The sequence below is a fragment of the Blennius ocellaris genome (genome assembly GCF_963422515.1).
Source record: "Blennius ocellaris genome assembly, chromosome: 22".
Taxonomy (NCBI): Eukaryota; Metazoa; Chordata; class Actinopteri; order Blenniiformes; family Blenniidae; genus Blennius; species Blennius ocellaris.
The window spans coordinates 21,205,039-21,221,448 of record NC_137671.1 but is presented as its reverse complement, the minus strand read 5'-3'; the positions used below and the strand labels follow the sequence as shown (position 1 = coordinate 21,221,448).

At 40.4% G+C, this 16,410-nt stretch overlaps 1 protein-coding gene across 1 annotated transcript in view; it reads right to left on the bottom strand.

The window, feature by feature from the left end:
* Positions 1-12,517, bottom strand: part of tmem178bb (transmembrane protein 178Bb) — a gene marked incomplete at both ends in the record, with an annotated part of 126,746 nt that extends 114,229 nt beyond the window's left edge. Inside the window, one exon of the mRNA XM_080518106.1 lies at positions 12,042-12,517. Coding sequence (XP_080374232.1) covers positions 12,042-12,517 — 476 coding nt within the window. The remainder of the gene's footprint in view (positions 1-12,041) is intronic.
* Positions 12,518-16,410: the final 3,893 nt, after the last annotated feature.

Genomic DNA, 16,410 nt, shown 5'->3' with positions numbered 1-16,410 from the left:
ACAGATCAACAGTGGAACAAGAACTTTTACAGATCAACAGTGGAACAATAACTTTACAGATCAACAGTGGAACAAGAACTTTATAGATCAACAGTGGAACAATAACTTTATAGATCAACAGTGGAACAATAACTTTATAGATCAACAGTGGAACAATAACTTTATAGATCAACAGTGGAAGACAAGAACTTTACAGATCAACAGTGGAAGTGAACAAGAATTACAGATCAACAGTGGAACAATAACTTTACAGATCAACAGTGGAACAAGAACTTTATAGATCAACAGTGGAACAAGAACTTTACAGATCAACAGTGGAACAATAACTTTACAGATCAACAGTGGGAACAAGAACTTTACAGATCAACAGTGGAACAAGAACTTTATAGATCAACAGTGGAACAATAACTTTATAGATCAACAGTGGAACAATAACTTTATAGATCAACAGTGGAAGTGGAACAAGAACTTTACAGATCAACAGTGGAACAATAACTTTACAGATCAACAGTGGAACAGAACTTTATAGATCAACAGTGGAACAAGAACTTTACAGATCAACAGTGGAACAAGAACTATACAGATCAACAGTGGGAACAAGAACTTTATAGATCAACAGTGGAACAATAACTTTACAGATCAACAGTGGAACAATAACTTTACAGATCAACAGTGGAACAAGAACTTTATAGATCAACAGTGGAACAATAACTTTATAGATCAACAGTGGAACAATAACTTTATAGATCAACAGTGGAAGTGGAACAAGAACTTTACAGATCAACAGTGGAACAATAACTTTACAGATCAACAGTGGAACAAGAACTTTATAGATCAACAGTGGAACAAGAACTTTACAGATCAACAGTGGAACAAGAACTATACAGATCAACAGTGGAACAAGAACTTTATAGATCAACAGTGGAACAATAACTTTACAGATCAACAGTGGAACAAGAACTTTACAGATCAACAGTGGAACAAGAACTTTATAGATTAACAGTGGAACAAGAACTTTATAGATCAACAGTGGAACAAGAACTTTACAGATCAACAGTGGAACAAGAACTTTATAGATCAACAGTGGAACAAGAACTTTACAGATCAACAGTGGAACAAGAACTTTACAGATCAACAGTGGAACAAGAACTTTACAGATCAACAGTGGAACAAGAACTTTACAGATCAACAGTGGAACAATAACTTTACAGATCAACAGTGGAACAAGAACTTTATAGATCAACAGTGGAACAATAACTTTATAGATCAACAGTGGAACAATAACTTTATAGATCAACAGTGGAACAATAACTTTATAGATCAACAGTGGAAGTGGAACAAGAACTTTACAGATCAACAGTGGAACAATAACTTTACAGATCAACAGTGGAACAAGAACTTTATAGATCAACAGTGGAACAAGAACTTTACAGATCAACAGTGGAACAATAACTTTACAGATCAACAGTGGAACAAGAACTTTACAGATCAACAGTGGAACAAGAACTTTATAGATCAACAGTGGAACAATAACTTTATAGATCAACAGTGGAACAATAACTTTATAGATCAACAGTGGAAGTGGAACAAGAACTTTACAGATCAACAGTGGAACAATAACTTTACAGATCAACAGTGGAACAAGAACTTTATAGATCAACAGTGGAACAAGAACTTTACAGATCAACAGTGGAACAAGAACTATACAGATCAACAGTGGAACAAGAACTTTATAGATCAACAGTGGAACAATAACTTTACAGATCAACAGTGGAACAATAACTTTACAGATCAACAGTGGAACAAGAACTTTATAGATCAACAGTGGAACAAGAACTATACAGATCAACAGTGGAACAAGAACTTTATAGATCAACAGTGGAACAATAACTTTACAGATCAACAGTGGAACAAGAACTTTACAGATCAACAGTGGAACAAGAACTTTATAGATCAACAGTGGAACAATAACTTTATAAATCAACAGTGGAACAATAACTTTATAGATCAACAGTGAAAGTGGAACAAGAACTTTACAAATCAACAGTGGAACAATAACTTTACAGATCAACAGTGGAAGTGGAACAAGAACTTTACAGATCAACAGTGGAACAAGAACTTTATAGATCAACAGTGGAACAAGAACTTTACAGATCAACAGTGGAACAAGAACTTTATAGATCAACAGTGGAACAAGAACTTTACAGATCAACAGTGGAACAAGAACTTTATAGATCAACAGTGGAACAAGAACTTTATAGATCAACAGTGGAACAAGAACTTTATAGATCAACAGTGGAACAATAACTTTACAGATCAACAGTGGAACAAGAACTTTACAGATCAACAGTGGAACAAGAACTTTATAGATCAACAGTGGAACAATAACTTTACAGATCAACAGTGGAACAAGAACTTTATAGATCAACAGTGGAACAAGAACTTTACAGATCAACAGTGGAACAAGAACTTTATAGATCAACAGTGGAACAATAACTTTACAGATCAACAGTGGAACAAGAACTTTATAGATCAACAGTGGAACAATAACTTTACAGATCAACAGTGGAACAAGAACTTTATAGATCAACAGTGGAACAATAACTTTACAGATCAACAGTGGAACAATAACTTTACAGATCAACAGTGGAACAAGAACTTTATAGATCAACAGTGGAACAAGAACTATACAGATCAACAGTGGAACAAGAACTTTACAGATCAACAGTGGAACAATAACTTTACAGATCAACAGTGGAACAAGAACTTTACAGATCAACAGTGGAACAAGAACTTTATAGATCAACAGTGGAACAATAACTTTATAGATCAACAGTGGAACAATAACTTTATAGATCAACAGTGGAAGTGGAACAAGAACTTTACAGATCAACAGTGGAAGTGGAACAAGAACTTTACAGATCAACAGTGGAACAAGAACTTTATAGATCAACAGTGGAACAATAACTTTACAGATCAACAGTGGAACAAGAACTTTATAGATCAACAGTGGAACAATAACTTTACAGATCAACAGTGGAACAAGAACTTTATATATCAACAGTGGAACAATAACTTTACAGATCAACAGTGGAACAAGAACTTTACAGATCAACAGTGGAACAAGAACTTTATAGATCAACAGTGGAACAATAACTTTACAGATCAACAGTGGAACAAGAACTTTATAGATCAACAGTGGAACAATAACTTTACAGATCAACAGTGGAACAAGAACTTTACAGATCAACAGTGGAACAAGAACTTTATAGATTAACAGTGGAACAAGAACTTTATAGATCAACAGTGGAACAAGAACTTTACAGATCAACAGTGGAACAAGAACTTTATAGATCAACAGTGGAACAAGAACTTTACAGATCAACAGTGGAACAAGAACTTTACAGATCAACAGTGGAACAATAACTTTACAGATCAACAGTGGAACAAGAACTTTACAGATCAACAGTGGAACAAGAACTTTATAGATCTACAGTGGAACAAGAACTTTACAGATCAACAGTGGAACAAGAACTTTACAGATCAACAGTGGAACAAGAACTTTCCAGATCAACAATGGAACAAGAACTTTATAGATCAACAGTGGAACAAGAACTTTACAGATCAACAGTGGAACAAGAACTTTACAGATCAACAGTGGAACAAGAACTTTACAGATCAACAGTGGAACAAGAACTTTACAGATCAACAGTGGAACAATAACTTTATAGATCAACAGTGGAACAATAACTTTATAGATCAACAGTGGAAGTGGAAAAAGAACTTTACAGATCAACCATGGAAGTGGAACAAGAACTTTACAAATCAACAGTGGAACAAGAACTTTATAGATCAACAGTGGAACAAGAACTTTACAGATCAACAGTGGAACAAGAACTTTATAGATCAACAGTGGAACAAGAACTATACAGATCAACAGTGGAACAAGAACTTTATAGATCAACAGTGGAACAAGAACTTTATAGATCAACAGTGGAACAATAACTTTACAGATCAACAGTGGAACAATAACTTTACAGATCAACAGTGGAACAAGAACTTTATAGATCAACAGTGGAACAAGAACTTTACAGATCAACAGTGGAACAAGAACTTTATAGATCAACAGTGGAACAAGAACTTTATAGATCAACAGTGGAACAAGAACTATACAGATCAACAGTGGAACAAGAACTTTACAGATCAACAGTGGAACAATAACTTTACAGATCAACAGTGGAACAAGAACTTTACAGATCAACAGTGGAACAAGAACTTTATAGATCAACAGTGGAACAATAACTTTATAGATCAACAGTGGAACAATAACTTTATAGATCAACAGTGGAAGTGGAACAAGAACTTTACAGATCAACAGTGGAAGTGGAACAAGAACTTTACAGATCAACAGTGGAACAAGAACTTTATAGATCAACAGTGGAACAATAACTTTACAGATCAACAGTGGAACAAGAACTTTATAGATCAACAGTGGAACAATAACTTTACAGATCAACAGTGGAACAAGAACTTTATAGATCAACAGTGGAACAATAACTTTACAGATCAACAGTGGAACAAGAACTTTACAGATCAACAGTGGAACAAGAACTTTATAGATCAACAGTGGAACAATAACTTTACAGATCAACAGTGGAACAAGAACTTTATAGATCAACAGTGGAACAATAACTTTACAGATCAACAGTGGAACAAGAACTTTACAGATCAACAGTGGAACAAGAACTTTATAGATTAACAGTGGAACAAGAACTTTATAGATCAACAGTGGAACAAGAACTTTACAGATCAACAGTGGAACAAGAACTTTATAGATCAACAGTGGAACAAGAACTTTACAGATCAACAGTGGAACAAGAACTTTACAGATCAACAGTGGAACAATAACTTTACAGATCAACAGTGGAACAAGAACTTTACAGATCAACAGTGGAACAAGAACTTTATAGATTAACAGTGGAACAAGAACTTTATAGATCAACAGTGGAACAAGAACTTTACAGATCAACAGTGGAACAAGAACTTTATAGATCAACAGTGGAACAAGAACTTTACAGATCAACAGTGGAACAAGAACTTTATAGATCAACAGTGGAACAAGAACTTTACAGATCAACAGTGGAACAAGAACTTTACAGATCAACAGTGGAACAAGAACTTTACAGATCAACAGTGGAACAAGAACTTTATAGATCAACAGTGGAACATGAACTTTACAGATCAACAGTGGAACAAGAACTTTACAGATCAACAGTGGAACAAGAACTTTACAGATCAACAGTGGAACAATAACTTTATAGATCAACAGTGGAACAATAACTTTATAGATCAACAGTGGAAGTGGAACAAGAACTTTACAGATCAACCATGGAAGTGGAACAAGAACTTTACAAATCAACAGTGGAACAAGAACTTTATAGATCAACAGTGGAACAAGAACTTTACAGATCAACAGTGGAACAAGAACTTTATAGATCAACAGTGGAACAAGAACTATACAGATCAACAGTGGAACAAGAACTTTATAGATCAACAGTGGAACAAGAACTTTATAGATCAACAGTGGAACAATAACTTTACAGATCAACAGTGGAACAATAACTTTACAGATCAACAGTGGAACAAGAACTTTATAGATCAACAGTGGAACAAGAACTTTACAGATCAACAGTGGAACAAGAACTTTACAGATCAACAGTGGAACAAGAACTTTATAGATCAACAGTGGAACAATAACTTTACAGATCAACAGTGGAACAAGAACTTTATAGATCAACAGTGGAACAAGAACTTTATAGATCAACAGTGGAACAAGAACTTTACAGATCAACAGTGGAACAAGAACTTTACAGATCAACAGTGGAACAATAACTTTACAGATCAACAGTGGAACAAGAACTTTACAGATCAACAGTGGAACAAGAACTTTATAGATTAACAGTGGAACAAGAACTTTATAGATCAACAGTGGAACAAGAACTTTACAGATCAACAGTGGAACAAGAACTTTATAGATCAACAGTGGAACAAGAACTTTACAGATCAACAGTGGAACAAGAACTTTATAGATCAACAGTGGAACAAGAACTTTACAGATCAACAGTGGAACAAGAACTTTACAGATCAACAGTGGAACAAGAACTTTACAGATCAACAGTGGAACAAGAACTTTATAGATCAACAGTGGAACAAGAACTTTACAGATCAACAGTGGAACAAGAACTTTACAGATCAACAGTGGAACAAGAACTTTACAGATCAACAGTGGAACAATAACTTTATAGATCAACAGTGGAACAATAACTTTATAGATCAACAGTGGAAGTGGAACAAGAACTTTACAGATCAACCATGGAAGTGGAACAAGAACTTTACAAATCAACAGTGGAACAAGAACTTTATAGATCAACAGTGGAACAAGAACTTTACAGATCAACAGTGGAACAAGAACTTTATAGATCAACAGTGGAACAAGAACTTTACAGATCAACAGTGGAACAAGAACTTTATAGATCAACAGTGGAACAAGAACTTTACAGATCAACAGTGGAACAAGAACTTTATAGATCAACAGTGGAACAAGAACTATACAGATCAACAGTGGAACAAGAACTTTATAGATCAACAGTGGAACAAGAACTTTATAGATCAACAGTGGAACAATAACTTTACAGATCAACAGTGGAACAATAACTTTACAGATCAACAGTGGAACAAGAACTTTATAGATCAACAGTGGAACAAGAACTTTACAGATCAACAGTGGAACAAGAACTTTACAGATCAACAGTGGAACAAGAACTTTATAGATCAACAGTGGAACAATAACTTTACAGATCAACAGTGGAACAAGAACTTTATAGATCAACAGTGGAACAAGAACTTTACAGATCAACAGTGGAACAAGAACTTTATAGATCAACAGTGGAACAAGAACTTTACAGATCAACAGTGGAACAAGAACTTTATAGATCAACAGTGGAACAAGAACTTTACAGATCAACAGTGGAACAAGAACTTTACAGATCAACAGTGGAACAAGAACTTTACAGATCAACAGTGGAACAAGAACTTTATAGATCAACAGTGGAACAAGAACTTTACAGATCAACAGTGGAACAAGAACTTTACAGATCAACAGTGGAACAAGAACTTTACAGATCAACAGTGGAACAATAACTTTATAGATCAACAGTGGAACAATAACTTTATAGATCAACAGTGGAAGTGGAACAAGAACTTTACAGATCAACCATGGAAGTGGAACAAGAACTTTACAAATCAACAGTGGAACAAGAACTTTATAGATCAACAGTGGAACAAGAACTTTACAGATCAACAGTGGAACAAGAACTTTATAGATCAACAGTGGAACAAGAACTATACAGATCAACAGTGGAACAAGAACTTTATAGATCAACAGTGGAACAAGAACTTTATAGATCAACAGTGGAACAATAACTTTACAGATCAACAGTGGAACAATAACTTTACAGATCAACAGTGGAACAAGAACTTTATAGATCAACAGTGGAACAATAACTTTACAGATCAACAGTGGAACAAGAACTTTACAGATCAACAGTGGAACAAGAACTTTATAGATCAACAGTGGAACAATAACTTTACAGATCAACAGTGGAACAAGAACTTTACAGATCAACAGTGGAACAAGAACTTTACAGATCAACAGTGGAACAATAACTTTACAGATCAACAGTGGAACAAGAACTTTACAGATCAACAGTGGAACAAGAACTTTATAGATCAACAGTGGAACAAGAACTTTACAGATCAACAGTGGAACAAGAACTTTACAGATCAACAGTGGAACAAGAACTTTACAGATCAACAGTGGAACAAGAACTTTATAGATCAACAGTGGAACAAGAACTTTACAGATCAACAGTGGAACAAGAACTTTACAGATCAACAGTGGAACAATAACTTTACAGATCAACAGTGGAACAAGAACTTTACAGATCAACAGTGGAACAATAACTTTATAGATCAACAGTGGAACAATAACTTTATAGATCAACAGTGGAACAATAACTTTATAGATCAACAGTGGAAGTGGAACAAGAACTTTACAGATCAACCATGGAAGTGGAACAAGAACTTTACAAATCAACAGTGGAACAAGAACTTTATAGATCAACAGTGGAACAAGAACTTTACAGATCAACAGTGGAACAAGAACTTTATAGATCAACAGTGGAACAAGAACTATACAGATCAACAGTGGAACAAGAACTTTATAGATCAACAGTGGAACAAGAACTTTACAGATCAACAGTGGAACAAGAACTTTACAGATCAACAGTGGAACAATAACTTTATAGATCAACAGTGGAACAATAACTTTATAGATCAACAGTGGAACAATAACTTTATAGATCAACAGTGGAAGTGGAACAAGAACTTTACAGATCAACCATGGAAGTGGAACAAGAACTTTACAAATCAACAGTGGAACAAGAACTTTATAGATCAACAGTGGAACAAGAACTTTACAGATCAACAGTGGAACAAGAACTTTATAGATCAACAGTGGAACAAGAACTATACAGATCAACAGTGGAACAAGAACTTTATAGATCAACAGTGGAACAAGAACTTTACAGATCAACAGTGGAACAATAACTTTACAGATCAACAGTGGAACAATAACTTTACAGATCAACAGTGGAACAAGAACTTTACAGATCAACAGTGGAACAAGAACTTTACAGATCAACAGTGGAACAAGAACTTTATAGATCAACAGTGGAACAATAACTTTACAGATCAACAGTGGAACAATAACTTTATAGATCAACAGTGGAACAATAACTTTATAGATCAACAGTGGAACAAGAACTTTACAGATCAACAGTGGAACAAGAACTTTACAGATCAACAGTGGAACAAGAACTTTATAGATCAACAGTGGAACAAGAACTTTATAGATCAACAGTGGAACAAGAACTTTACAGATCAACAGTGGAACAAGAACTTTATAGATCAACAGTGGAACAAGAACTTTACAGATCAACAGTGGAACAAGAACTTTACAGATCAACAGTGGAACAAGAACTTTATAGATCAACAGTGGAACAATAACTTTACAGATCAACAGTGGAACAAGAACTTTACAGATCAACAGTGGAACAAGAACTTTATAGATTAACAGTGGAACAATAACTTTATAGATCAACAGTGGAACAATAACTTTATAGATCAACAGTGGAACAATAACTTTATAGATCAACAGTGGAAGTGGAACAAGAACTTTACAGATCAACAGTGGAAGTGGAACAAGAACTTTACAGATCAACAGTGGAACAAGAACTTTATAGATCAACAGTGGAACAATAACTTTACAGATCAACAGTGGAACAAGAACTTTATAGATCAACAGTGGAACAATAACTTTACAGATCAACAGTGGAACAAGAACTTTATAGATCAACAGTGGAACAATAACTTTACAGATCAACAGTGGAACAAGAACTTTACAGATCAACAGTGGAACAAGAACTTTATAGATCAACAGTGGAACAATAACTTTACAGATCAACAGTGGAACAAGAACTTTATAGATCAACAGTGGAACAATAACTTTACAGATCAACAGTGGAACAAGAACTTTACAGATCAACAGTGGAACAAGAACTTTATAGATTAACAGTGGAACAAGAACTTTATAGATCAACAGTGGAACAAGAACTTTACAGATCAACAGTGGAACAAGAACTTTATAGATCAACAGTGGAACAAGAACTTTACAGATCAACAGTGGAACAAGAACTTTACAGATCAACAGTGGAACAATAACTTTACAGATCAACAGTGGAACAAGAACTTTACAGATCAACAGTGGAACAAGAACTTTATAGATCAACAGTGGAACAAGAACTTTACAGATCAACAGTGGAACAAGAACTTTACAGATCAACAGTGGAACAAGAACTTTACAGATCAACAGTGGAACAAGAACTTTATAGATCAACAGTGGAACAAGAACTTTACAGATCAACAGTGGAACAAGAACTTTACAGATCAACAGTGGAACAATAACTTTACAGATCAACAGTGGAACAAGAACTTTACAGATCAACAGTGGAACAATAACTTTATAGATCAACAGTGGAACAATAACTTTATAGATCAACAGTGGAACAATAACTTTATAGATCAACAGTGGAAGTGGAACAAGAACTTTACAGATCAACCATGGAAGTGGAACAAGAACTTTACAAATCAACAGTGGAACAAGAACTTTACAGATCAACAGTGGAACAAGAACTTTATAGATCAACAGTGGAACAAGAACTTTACAGATCAACAGTGGAACAAGAACTTTATAGATCAACAGTGGAACAAGAACTTTACAGATCAACAGTGGAACAAGAACTTTATAGATCAACAGTGGAACAATAACTTTACAGATCAACAGTGGAACAAGAACTTTATAGATCAACAGTGGAACAATAACTTTACAGATCAACAGTGGAACAAGAACTTTACAGATCAACAGTGGAACAAGAACTTTATAGATCAACAGTGGAACAAGAACTTTACAGATCAACAGTGGAACAAGAACTTTATAGATCAACAGTGGAACAAGAACTTTACAGATCAACAGTGGAACAAGAACTTTACAGATCAACAGTGGAACAACAACTTTATAGATCAACAGTGGAACAAGAACTTTATAGATCAACTTTGTGGCATAAACAGTTTATGCCACAAAGTTTTTTCTTTTGTATTTCAACAACATCCCACCTTCAAGTGAAGCACGAGCCTCTGACTGTTTGGACTTTTTCTTTCTTTTGCTAGCTCCTGAATCGTATTGACGTTTGGAAGCCATCTCTCTCTCTCTCTCCTCTCTCTCTGTCTCTCTCTCTCTCTCTCTGTCTCTCTCTCTCTCTCTCTCTCTCTCTCTCTCTCTCTCTCTCTCTCTCTCTACTCTCCACCTGTAAACAACTGCCTGCCGGCCCGTCTGACCGCTGATTGGTCAGATGGTGACGCTTCGCGCTTTCAATCATTGCGTCTCTTTCTCTCTCTCTCTCCCTCTCCCTCTCCCTCTCCCTCTCCCTCTCTCTCTCTCTCTCTCTCTCTCTCTCTCTCTCTCTCTCTCTCTCTCTCTCTCTCTCTCTCTCTCTCTCTCTCTCTCTCTCTCTCTCTCCTCCCTCGGGCTGACTCGGTGGCGGTGCTCTACGCGCCTCTCGGCAAAATGCAGCGCATCCTTTGCGCATTTGCAGAGAATGATGATACTTTATTGATCCCGAGGGAAATTCAATTCCCTTGTGCAAAATGGGGCCCCCCATGGGTTGCGGGGCCCTACGCACAGCGCGTGTTCTGCGTGTAGGGAGGGGCGGGCCTGCCGGTCACTGTCGGCCATGACCACGCAAACAGAGAAAATCGGTTCTCACAGTCAGTTTAGGTGTCGCGCTCCGTTCGCTCCTCCCTCTCCCCCTGCACTCTCTGCACTCCCCCTCCTCCTCGGGGTGCACACATGTTACACTGGAACACTGCAATACATGAACTGTTACACTGGCCCCTCCTTACTGAATCCCTCACCCTGAGGGAGCACAAAGTCTCTGAGGTGGTCTAGGAGCATTTTCTGTCTCCGGGGCCGAGTTGGCAGCCTTGCAGCATCCTGCTGCTGTGCTGGGGGAGATTCCAGGGGTGGTGATGTGTCACTACTCTGAGGGGATGTTGGGGGCCTGGGGCATTGGAATGAGTGCACATCTCCTCTGTATGAGGCCAACCTGTCTCTTTGAAGGGCCACTCATCTCCCGCTAAGGGACAGCTGTACCCTATACACAACCGCCCCCAATCTCTCTAACACCTCGCACGGCCCCACCCAGTGACAGTCTAGTTTTGGGCACCGTCCTTTTTTTCTCTTCGGTGTGTATACCCACAACAAGTCGCCAGCCTTCAAGTCCTTCCCTCTGGACTTCAGGTCATAATTTCGCTTTTGTCTTATCCCTGCTTTTCTGAGCTGGTCACAAGTAAAAGCATGAGCTGACTCCATCCTATCCTGGAGCCTCCTGGCATATTCCGGCGCCGGCGGAACTGCTGGTGTTTCTGGGGGGTTTCCAAAAACTATCTCTTCTGGGATCCGCAGCTCCCGACCCAATATGAGCAGAGTGGGTGTGCAAGAGGTGGACTCTTGCATGGCAGACTTGTAGACCAGCAGGACAACACGGAGAAGGTGTACGTCCCAATCACGCTGGTGTTCTGTAGTGAGTATGGCTAGTTGCTGCACTAGAGTCCTATTGAACCGCTCGACGAAGCCGTCACTCTGTGGGTGCAGAGGTGTTGTCCGAGTCTTCTCCATTCCCAGGTGCTCACACATGGCAGAGAAAACAGCTGACTCGGAGTTTCTCCTGGAAAGGATCCCAGAGGATCCGGAAATAAAATCCAGAGACTCAATACGGGGCAGCGGGTACAAGACTTTTTTGGTCACGCTGTTCAGGGGCCTGTAGTCCACACAGAACCTCATTTTTGAGCTCTTCTTTTTGTTGACCATCACAACCCAGAGGCCCAGGGTCTGTCAGAAGGCTCAATGATGCCAGCCTTCAGCATCTCGCTGATCATGCTGTCAGCAGCTGCCTGATGCGTGAGGGGGAGGCAGCAAGGGTGTGTCCTAATGGACCAAGCATCCCCTATGTCCATGTCATGGTGAACCAGGGGAGTCAAGCCCACTTCCTCTTCTGTCAAAGTGAAAATGTCTTGGAACTCCATCAGCACGTGCCACAGCTCCTCCTCCTGCTGGGCATCCAAGTTTTGGCAGCTGTGCCTCCACACCACCCACTTCCTGTTGTCCTCACCTGCCGTGGGACACTGGACCTGAGAAGGAGGCTGTGTGACCGCCGGGACTGTGGCTAGGGCATTAGGGGTATTGGCTAGGGTAGTGACTGTGTCTTGTGATGTTCCTCTGCCGTTCCCACCCTTGGCTGCTGCGGACGAAAGGTCTGAGTGGGGCACACCATTTTGACTGTGGGGGCCCCAGGAAAAGTCAACATGTTTCTCCCCAGGTCAAAGACATTCCGTGTGGCACGGAGAACATCCAGACCCAATATGTAAGGGATGGGCGAGCTGTGTCTGAACGTGCAGCTCCTTCGGTGACAAGGCTCTTATGAATCGGTCTCTGGCTAGTTCGTTCTACACAATAGTGGGCATGTGAGCATAAGCTTTCCTTGCCAAAGTCTCAATGTCATTGGCCAGCACACGGAGCAGCTCCCCTGGCCACCTCTGTCTGTTCGTCAGCTCCGCACACAGGACACCTGGCTGGTTCCACTGTCCGAATCGTCGTGGGAGGGCTCCAACTAAAGCCCCATAATCCTCTTTCTGGGCAGGGCTCAGTTGCAGCAAGCACGTCAGGGCCTCATTGGTAAGGCATATGGCTAACTGGAACGCTTTTGTGTCTTCTGACCAGTCCGCAGGCCAGGCCAGAAGTTCAAATTGGGTATGAAATGCCTCCCAATCTGCCTTACTGGAGTACTCCGGGGTCTTGACACGAGGTCGATCACACTGGGTGCTGCCATTTTCAATTGTATCCAGTCCCACAAAACATCTGGCTGCGGGGCTGAATCCAGCTTCCGCTGCTAGTCTACTGGCTGTCTGTCTCGCACGGTCAGCAGCACGGTCAATGTCCATCACATGCACCTGCATGTCAGAATAATTATTGTACTTTACTTCTGTCTTGACTTTCGGACGAGTTCCGCTCTGGTTATGGTCAGTGATCATTGCCCCAGACGAGCAGAATTAGCCGTTTCTAGCTAGCCACGGCTAACCGAGCTTAGCGCAAAATGTTTGGTTTGCACTTCTGACACCAAATGTAATGTTCACCCGGACATTTAAGGGATGACAAGGTGGCTCGTCTACCAGCTTTATTGCCCGGTTACTGTTGGCCATGACCACACCGTGACAAAACAGAGAAAATCGGTTCTTAACAGGTGTCGCGCTCTGTACGCTCCTCCCTCTCCTCCCTCTCCTCCCTCTCCCTCTGCACTCTCCTCACACACACCCCCTCCTCTGAGTGCATTTACGGTGTTTTGGCTGGAAGCCGGTGCGTAATGTTCTGAAACCCAAAAGCAGACCAGGAGGCCGAGCAGGTGCAATTAGCAATAGTTTATTTATATTGCAAAACCTGGGAGACGAGGATCAGAGATTCCGGGGTGCAGTGTGCACAGGCGAGAGGACTGCAGCAAGGAGGCACGTTGCACCGGGAGAAGGTGCGCCAAGCACGCACTGAGCGAGGAACCGAGAAGCGCACGAGGACCGCAGCCGGGAGCGCTGCACAGCGCGGAGAGGTGGCTAAGGACGCTCAAAGGGAGAAGCCGTGGAGCGCATTCAGGAAGCAGGTCAGACGGTTGAGAAACGCTATCTTCTGGCACCGGACCCGCCTCACTGCAGGGCTTAAGAGGTGGGAGCAATCAATTAGCCAATTACCTGCAGGAGTGTCAGTGAGGAGGATCTGGTGCTGGAGCGAGGTGTGGATCCTCACATACGGACTTCCCCTAACAGTCCCGAATTCTGAACATCGAGAACACACACACACCGCAACACATGAACTGTTATAGTATTTTACAGAAAATGTCTGTTTTTTTAAGTTTACCATAGATTGATGTTGTATGACAAAATGATAATAATAAAGTTATGGCCTGCTAGCGCTGACTCGAAAACACTGCAAAATAATGTATGTGTAACCTCTATACTACATACTATGGTTCGAATGACGGTGCTGATGCTGGCTGTTTTATTGGCATTAAGATGTTTGTTTGACAACCACAATGGAGCAGACTGTCAACTCGGTGAGTTCCTAACACAACAGAATTCAACAGGGAATTCCACCGGTATTAACTGTTCCACCAGAACTCTGTAACTTAACGTAGGTGCTGTGGGTGAATTATGTAAACTCACTATACAAGCCCCCCCAGAATTGCCCCATGGTCAAAGTCCCCACGCCAGAAAGGGATGATGGCCCAACCACGGCGGATACAGATGGCAGGGGTCAAAGGAGAGAGAGGGGTGGTGGGCCCAGCCAGACTAACTACAGGGCTGGGCAGTAATGGCGTTGACAGGGTGGCAGGGTCAGGTTAAGGGGGCAAGGCATGGGGGGGTCAACTGCGGCATGGTGCCTGGGTCAATTCTAATGGCCTGGAAACGTTCACATGGGCAGGCTTAACCCTATCGAGGGAAATAGTCTCAGGCCTACCACCAGTGTCCACTACCAGGCTCTTACCCCCGTGCTGCCAGACCTTCAACAGTCCGCCGTAGGGTGGACACAACGACCCGCGGTGGCCGTTGTGGCAGATGAACACAAACTCCACCGAACACAGGTTGGGGGGCATCTGGGAAACAGGGGTGCCATGCTACGATGTGGGGACAGGTGCGAATGCTCTGGCAACCTCCAGCAGAGAAGACTGCTGCCCGGCTGCAGACCAGGGTGTCGTGGCATCAGGAATGAAATCCCCCAGAACTCGCAGCACCTGGCTGTAGACAAGCTCGGCGGACAAGGACCACAGGTCCTCCTTAGGGGCTGTCCTGAGGCCAAGCATCACCCAGGGGAGTTTGTCCACCCAGTTGCCATCTGTCAGGCTGGGACACAGGGCCACCTTCACACAACCTGTTTGCCTGGGGGTAATATGTGGTGGTGTGGTGCAGCTTTACCCCCAGATCCCTGATGACCACGTTCCAGATCTCTGACGTAAACATGACGGTAGACGATGTTGTAGTATGAATGTAACGGTCTCTCGCCTGTTTTCAATTGACCAAATAAAAAGTCTTCATAGTTTTGCTCCTAATGTCACTGGATCTTAATACTTTTGATTTTCCTGTTACCTTCTTCTTGCTCTTGTTGCTGCCATTCCTGAATCTCCAGTTATGGGATCAGTAAAGTGATATCTTATCTTATCTTTCACATGCAAGCTGAACACAGCCTTAATCACATGCATAACCTCAGACTCACCATAATAAGAATAACAATATTTATGAAAAAGTATTGATGAACTCTTGTCAGATTCAGGAAACTTCATTAACAAAGAACAAAACACCTATTATAAATAACAAAAAAAAAGATTTTGGTGTGGGGTGAATAACTAACAGTTCCCATAGGTCCAGGTGGATTGCTTTTTCACTTCTGTGGCCCACTCTTCATCCCCGATTGCCACACATGGGGAGTGGAACCACTTCTTGCACTTTGTGCATTCAATCTGAAATAATGTAAACACAAATATTATTATATACAATAGCCTTTTTCGTACTACAACACTATTCACTTTTAACAGAAATACAATTCACTTTTAACAGAAAGGGAAACCCTCCATACATGCATTTTTATATGTATTCATCATAGCTTTCCGCTTATTATATTATATTTTACTCATTTGG